The 7500-nt window shown below is 58.4% G+C and overlaps 3 protein-coding genes across 3 annotated transcripts; all 3 read right to left on the reverse strand.

The window, feature by feature from the left end:
- Positions 1-2001: 2001 nt before the first annotated feature.
- Positions 2002-3411, reverse strand: LSCM1_00021 (uncharacterized protein; the record flags this gene model as incomplete). Its single annotated transcript, XM_067317681.1, has 1 exon — positions 2002-3411. The coding sequence occupies one exon, from the start codon at positions 3409-3411 to the stop codon at positions 2002-2004; it is 1410 nt and encodes a 469-aa protein (XP_067173786.1).
- A 1589-nt stretch (positions 3412-5000) lies between these two features.
- Positions 5001-5789, reverse strand: LSCM1_00022 (uncharacterized protein; the record flags this gene model as incomplete). Its single annotated transcript, XM_067317682.1, has 1 exon — positions 5001-5789. The coding sequence occupies one exon, from the start codon at positions 5787-5789 to the stop codon at positions 5001-5003; it is 789 nt and encodes a 262-aa protein (XP_067173787.1).
- Positions 5790-6800: 1011 nt separating this feature from the next.
- LSCM1_00023 (uncharacterized protein) lies at positions 6801-7136 on the reverse strand (the record flags this gene model as incomplete). Its single annotated transcript, XM_067317683.1, has 1 exon — positions 6801-7136. One exon carries the CDS (start codon positions 7134-7136, stop codon positions 6801-6803), a length of 336 nt encoding a protein of 111 aa, XP_067173788.1.
- Positions 7137-7500: the final 364 nt, after the last annotated feature.

The following is a 7500-nucleotide window of genomic DNA, read 5'->3' on the forward strand; positions in this document are numbered from 1 at the left end:
TCCAGTCGCACACCGAAGAGCCCGCGTATAAAGAAGCGTGTGTGGTTGGCCCTTATCGTATGATCCCTCGAGGGAAGAAAAACAGCGTCGCTTCTGCCGCTTGGTGTGCGTTCGGCTTCTCTCCTGCGCTATCGCGTTAGCGGCGGCGAGCGCAGCTTGCCGTTGCGTTGAGTCGGTCCAGTAAAGCGATCGCAAGCTCAAAAAAAAGAGGTTTGGTGTGGGAAAAGGGATGTAAGCATTGCACTATTCCTTTTCCCTCTACCATGTCCAAAAAAAAAAAACTGTGTCGGCGTTCTCTCTCGAGTGCGCGACATGTTTTTTTTTTGCACGAGCACCAGCTCATCGTTGAGAAGGTCGTGGCGTCATCAGGAGAGAGAACAGTGGGGAAGAAGAGGTAACGAAAGCGGCGATGCGGGTTAGATACGCATTCATAAGGGCAGCAGAAAGGATTGGAAAAGGGCACTCTGCAGCACTAGAAAAGGGACGCCTTGACGAAGAGTCGAGCCAGTCGAAGTGGTCGTCACCACGGGTGATGGGGGAGCCGAGCTTCGGCGGCTCGAATCCTTGATCGAGACTCTCCACTTCAGTGTGCTGCTTCCAATGCAGCGAGCTTCATGGGTAGTATCGCGTCATGCTCGCCGATTCAGTGCTTGCTTTCACGACGACCGTCGGTAACTCGGCATGGTGATGAGACCGGACGCCTGGAATAGTGCCACCGCTGCGCTGGCCGCTCACTCCCCTGCTCCTTTGTGCTCTTATGGGCCGCCTAAGGCAGAGGGGACCACCGCTGGCAGGCACAGAAACTCTTACCACGCTGCCTGTGTGCAGTCTCCTTCCGCTTGTGCAGTGTGTATGACAGATGGCTATAAGGGGAATGGTGTGCTCGAGGTGGGGGAGGAATGAGTGCCTCTCCGACTCGTCTCACCGTGGTGGCATAGCGGAAGGCGCAGTGTCGGCTGTGAGCTGTCCCTTGCCCAGCCGAGAAGGTGCTAAGTGACTTGGCAGGGTGAGGAAAGAAGAGCGCTTATAAGCCACTAAAAGAATGAACGTTGCCTCCATCCTCGGCGGCGAGCTGCAGCCGTCGACCGATGCGCGCTCGTGTGGAAAAGGCGGGGCAGCCACAGATTCTACAGCAGTTAGCTACGAGAAAGGGTGTGAGGAAGGACGCGATGTGTGCGCTGACCTCTGGTGCGACCTCCTCATTGCTTCTTTGAGCCGTTGTTGACTCTTTCCCTCCCGCATACACGTCTTTGTGTCACTGCTCTACCCGAATCAGCCGGTACCCTTTTTTTCCTTTACGTCATGGTGGGGAAAGAAAGGGAAAAGGGCAGATAAAGCGCGTGCACCAGCGGGTCAGGGGAGCAAATTACAGAGGAAGAGACTGTGCGTCAGCAGAGTTGAAGGAGGCGGCGGTAACGCATGCCCAAGAAAACGGCGGAGGGAGGCGGTGGAACGAAGACAGTGAGCCACAGCCGCGGTACGGCCGACTCTACGTGCACGTGCGTCTCGTATACGCCCTTCATGATACTAATGCTGCTTTGCCTCGATTCTCCCCCCTCTGCCATTGGTGCCGTGAAGTGTTAGTGCGCGCGCTGCACGGTGAAGAAGCCTACAGAGCGGCGCCGGGCTGGCACGTGTCATGGCCAGAAGCAGGGATAGCCAGAAAGTGGAAGGAGCGCGACCTGCGCACAGGAAGCCCCCGCAAACATACAGAAAATGACAGAACGCACGACCTAAGAGAGCTTTAAGAGATAAAAGTGTGGACGACTTGCAGGTGTGCAGGCGCCTCTTGTGCGAGAGCTCGAGAGGCCAGACGTCGTTGATCGTCCCCTATCGATGCCTCCGGTGCCCTCTCTTGCCGAGGTTGCGGATAAGCTGTCCCCGACGTCTCAACGCACCACCGCACCCACTGGCACACGAAACTTCAACAGCGCAGAATGTCCTCTCTAGCTTGTACGTGGAGGCGCATCGCCTATGCCATGGTGCGCCGTTCCAGCCAATTCAAGGAAGAAGAGGCTTCACTGCTGAGGGCACCTTCCGAAGCCACGCATGCTCGCCATACTTAGCCAGCGAAGCGGCATCGGGGATAATCAGTCCACGACAGCCATCTGCGCCACACAGACAGTGGAACGGCTTCATTGTACCGTCGCAAAAGGTGGCGTAGTCCATGCTCAAATCCTCTCCGGCCGCAATATCGCGCGCCGCGATGACGTTGAGGGAGTGCGGCGCAGCAAAGATGCAGTTCGGGTCGCACGAGTGATTGATGGGCCGCCACCGCTGCGGATCATCGTCCCAGATGGCGTACAAGTGACCCTCAGAGTCCAGCGGCCACGCGTACTCGGTAAAAGTCTTCTTGCTCGGTCCATCCCAGTACTTCTCTACATGTGGACGCGTCACCATGGCGAAGCTGCGGCGCTCATCCTCAAACACCACGTCTCCCTTACGAAGAGCCTTGGCGGCACACAGGTGGTACCCTTTGCGAGAGTCCTCGTGCAGCTTAATTTCAAAGGTCGGCGCCGGGTGGAACGCTCGCGCCTCTGCCAGTAGCGAAGCGACGAGCTCAGCGGTTGTCGGAGCTGCCGACAGCAAGTTTGAAGCGTCCTCCCGCGCCATTAGGTGAGACCAGGAAGGATTCAATACAAAATCTTCGAAGCACCACTTGTCCGGCTCCCCTTTCTGCGCGTTCAGCGTTAGAGAAGCCACGCCGCAGTCGTACAAGACGTGCCGACTGATCGCCGCCCCAAAACGCAGCGCGGCCTCCTCTGCATGAGGCGCCCACGACGGTGCCGCCGCGCACGGCTCAAGAGAAATCGCGGCGGCCGCCCCTTTCACCGAGCCGCCAGCGACCAACACTCGTACCGCACGCTCCCTTGACGCGGTCACCTCCCACACAACAATCTTTCCGTGCTCGTGCAGGGCGCGTAGGAGGGTCGCCTCCATGTCCCCCTGCGACGCACAGCAGTCACGGTAGACTCCGAGCAGCGCGCACGTACTACGGATCTGCACCGGGGCCTTTAGCCTCTGGGCGGCGCGGCTCGCCGCCGCCACAGTATCGACAATCGCAAACGGCGGCAACGGCACCTCTGCATACGAGAGCATCATGAGAAGCACGTCAAACGGGTACTGTAGCGCCTTCGAACGGCATCCCGTGTAGGGTAGCGACGCATGGTGAAGAAAGTGCGCCGCCAGTGCGGGCGTGACGCCATCGGACTCATCTGTGCAGAGGTTGACGACAGCGCCGTAGGCGGACCGACTTGCAGCATAGACGCGTCGCACCACGCACTGCAAGTGAGTCGCGTCCTTCACCAGGAAGAAATCGCACGAGTTGGGACACGCGCGCTGAAATGCATCCAGCTCTTCCGACTTCGTCGACGCATCATGCACAACGGCCACCTGCTGGTTGATGGGCATGAGGTGTGTACAATGCACGCCGCCTCTACCGCGATGTATCACCACGGCGACGTGTCAGCGATGGGATGCACCAGTTGGTAAAGAGGGTACGCGGAAGAAAATGAGGAGGCCAACGGAAACGCCTCCTCGTCACACCTGATCCCGTCTCCGCTAGATTGCGTCTATGTTGGTGTCTGCTGCCTGGAGAATATGTCTGCGGCTTTGCGCCCACCCCAACGCGGCTTCACAGATGGTGTGCGATGAGGCGTGAGGCGCGATGAAAGGGAGCCGAAGGTGTGCAGGAAGAGACGATTCGGGGCGATAGGGTCTATGGGGTCTACGGAGAAACGCAAGATGGTTGTAGCGAGACAGCGAGCGGCACCGCCACTCTCCCGCCCACTCCCGTGGTCCACACTTTCGTCTCGGCGATTCTTTTCTGAGGTAGCTTACAAGGATTACGTCATACAGTGCGGCACACTAAGCCCCTCGCCGTGGCGCTGTCGCGGCACCGCACGCGGAGGCAGGGGAAGTCGGAGAAAGAGAGGAGAGAAGGGGAGGGAAGACGAAAAACAAAAACCAAAGGTGGTTGTGCGGACGACGGACTCTCGAGGAGGAGAGCCGATGGCGGGGCGACAAGGCAGAATGACGGCGAGCGAAATTGAGAGAAGAGGGGGGAGGGAAAGGGAAGCGTGCAGGCAAAGATGACGCAAACCAATGCCGCGTGCGCTGTCGGCCAGCGCGCGGGCGGACGCGAGCGCGAGTCACTGAAGAACTCAGGGAGAGATACGCAGAGAGAGCTATGAAGCAAGCGCGTCCGTGATGCGGTGCCGATATGAAGAGTAGAAGCGGCGCGAAACGGGGTAGAGTAGAAAGAGGTGAAAGCTGCACAGCGTGGAGACGCGAATGCGAGCGAATTCACTTGGGAAAGCAGCAGCGCGAAGGAGGAAGGGCGAAAGGGTCCGGCCATCTCATGGAGGGGGGATCCCTTTGAAAGCGGCAACACTACTGCCCAGCCAGACACGTAACCACGCGCGTCACCACAATCGTTCACGTCTACCCGTCAAGGAGGCCACGAAGGGGGGCGCGAACGGCCACCCACTTTCGCGCGTACCTCGCTCAGCTAGCGCGCAACCTCACGTTTTGCTTTGAAACTGCCAGTCCGCAACGAGAGTAAAACCCCGTGTAGATCGAGTGAAATTCAAAACGACCTCCCGGCAGCTGTTGATGGCTTGCATTGATGCACGCCCCCTTCGCTGGTTTTGTGTAGTATATGTGCCCACCGTTACACTCACTCCAGTATTAGCAGAGGGCAGAGGACTCTACTCGACGACCAAAGTGGAGAAAGAAGGGCACACAATTCTGCACAGATGGCAGAAGGGGGGCGGGCCCGCAAGCCACTGTCACGCCACCCCACTCACACACACACGCATGCGCGCCCCCCCCATGCACACGCATACGCACAGCCGGCTCCTCTCAATCGGCTCTCTTTTTCGGAGTGTGTACCTGCGTTACTGTCGACAGTTATGCCGTACAGTGGCTTCGTCCACCAGGATGCCAAGCACAGTCTGCCTAGTCAATTACACACAGGTCGAAGAGAAAGCCATAGGGGCTTAGAAGAGCGCGTGGTAGAGATACACCACAAGAAACGTGACACATGCGGCAGCCATCACGAGGGCAGCATAGAAGAAAGGACCCAGAGTGAACCGATACAGAGCATAAAGATGCTGCAGGTAGTGAAGGATCACCTTGCCCGTCAGCTTCGACTCCCCATAGGTGCGGGTCGCGAAATTAAAACCAACCTCCTCGAAGCGCTGGACGCGACACTTGACAAACAGCTCCAGGGCGATCTTGTACCCGATTGGGTTCACCTCCCCCTCCTGACGCCTGAAGACACCATCGCGAATGGCGAAAAATCCTGACATCGGGTCGGAAAGGCTCGTGAGGGGCCGCGCCAGCAGACGCGCCCCCCACGAAATGAGTCGGCGGTGTATCGGCCAGTCCTTGTCCATCTCCGCCCCACTGCTGTAGCGCGTGCCACAGACAAACTCCACCCCATCGTGGCTGACGGCTTTCAGAAGCGCTGGCACCGACTCCGGCGGGTGCTGAAGGTCCGCATCCATTACAAGCTTGTAGGCGCCACTCGTGTGGCGCAGACCGTAGATGACAGCGCTACTCAACCCGCGCTCCGTCGTACGAACATCGATGCGGACGTTGAATCCTTCCTTGCGAAGCTTCTGAATTACCTCCTCCGACCCATCACGTGAGTTGTCGTCCACAACGAGCATCTCGACTGCGTGCTTTGGGAGGCCCTGGTCCGCCACGGCAGCGAACACGCGGCGCGTCAGCGGCTCCAAGTTGCCGCGCTCCCTGTACGCAGGAACGATGATCGAATACTGCATGTTTACAACCTACGAAAAAGGAAAGCAAAAGGTTCCACGTGCTCGAACACAGCTTGCTAAGTAACACTCCGACCTACGACTTGGTGACGCGTCGGGCAGCTACTCGAGCGGGAGTATTGTCCAAGTCAAAAAAGCGCCATTGGCTCGGGGCCGCGTCCCAGGAAAAACAGAAAGGTGGGTGTAAAAGCGTTGTGAAACCCTGCATTGCACGCACATCGACGCGGTGATATTTCCGCGAAGCATCGCCAGGCAAGAAGGGCATATTTTTTTCCGTGCTCGGTGTCCCCCTTTATGCCCCGCAGCGGGCGAGTCGAGCTCCACTCGATCCTCCCCGCCATTCCACACAGACCCACCAGATGGGGTGCAAGGCAGCCATCGCAGGCACGCGGTACGGCGGCCCGTCACCTCAGCCATCGGTGCACCGCCTCGGACTCAAATCCTGCCCATGCACCCCCAGCTGGCAGGTCGCTTTACACCCGCTGAGGGGGGCTCACCTCCCCCCTTCCTTTCTCACGTTGTTGAAGGGCATACACACCATTTAGAAAGAAAAAGGACAATAGAGAAGGAAACACGCACTTGCACATCCGTTATAGAAGCTCTCCCGCATCGCCAAGGAACACCAGTGCAGACCGCTGCCCTCGCCACACTGCAGCTGCATATGTGCTGAGGTTGGGACTTGGAGGAAGTAGCGGAGCCTCACTCGCTCGCACGGATCGATGCATACATGTCGTAGCCCCGCGTCCCATTGAGCTCTGCGCGCCGGGAAGGGAAACGTATTTTTTTCATCGTGTGCTGCGCTTTCGCGTATCTACTCCGCTTCGCAGCTTGGAGAAGGTGAGAGGAAGCTGCTGTGCCGCCGCCGCCAATGTGCACGTGCGATCCGCCGCACAGAGCAAAGGGCGCTTTTTTTCCCACGAGGGAGACGGAAACGGGGCAAGGGAAACACCACGGAAGAAGAAGAGGGAGTGGGGGGCGGGGGGGGCCAACAAAGCCGCAGTGCCACAGATGAGCCTATTCGATCTTCAGCAGCTCCATCTCAAATAGCAGTGAGGCATTGGGCGGTATGTTCCAGGCAGGAAAGCCGCGAGCACCGTAGGCGTAGTCGGCCGTCATGAGCAGCTCCGCAGTCTCACCGAGCTGCATCTGCATCACGCCCTCATCCCAGCCGCGGATTACCTGGCCGATGCCCACGTTGAAGGAGAAAGGGTTGTTGTCATCGTGGGTGGACCAGAACTTTTTTTTCCCATCCGCCAAGTACCCCGTGCAGTGAAGGGTGATAGTCTGGCCGACCTTTGGGGTGGCGCCACTGCCCACCTTCGTGACGGTCCGCACGACACCCATTCGCATGAAAGGTACCCGTTTGAATTCTCGGCAACTGAAAGGAGAGGGAAGAGGTGAAGTGCACAGGGCCACCGTATCCGTACACGCAGAGGAGACTGCGACAGGGGTGCCGCAAGGGCGAGCAAGGCAAAAAGAAAGAGGAAGAGAGGGAGGTAAGCAGAGGAGGAATGCCTTTCTAGCAGGAACGGATTATGGAAGGCGGAACCAGTGCGAGCTCATACGTCCTTTGGTGCAGTGCGCTGTGGTGCCGCCGGAGGATCTGTCAAGCCTTCGCCAAGAACAGCCATAACAACGAAGACGCAAAACACATGCGTAAGTGCTGCTGGAGCCCCTTCCCGGTCCTGCAAGGTGAGAAGGGGTGATGTTTCAG

The sequence above is a fragment of the Leishmania martiniquensis genome, chromosome 36, assembly GCF_017916325.1.
Source record: "Leishmania martiniquensis isolate LSCM1 chromosome 36, whole genome shotgun sequence".
Classification (NCBI taxonomy): Eukaryota; Euglenozoa; class Kinetoplastea; order Trypanosomatida; family Trypanosomatidae; genus Leishmania; species Leishmania martiniquensis.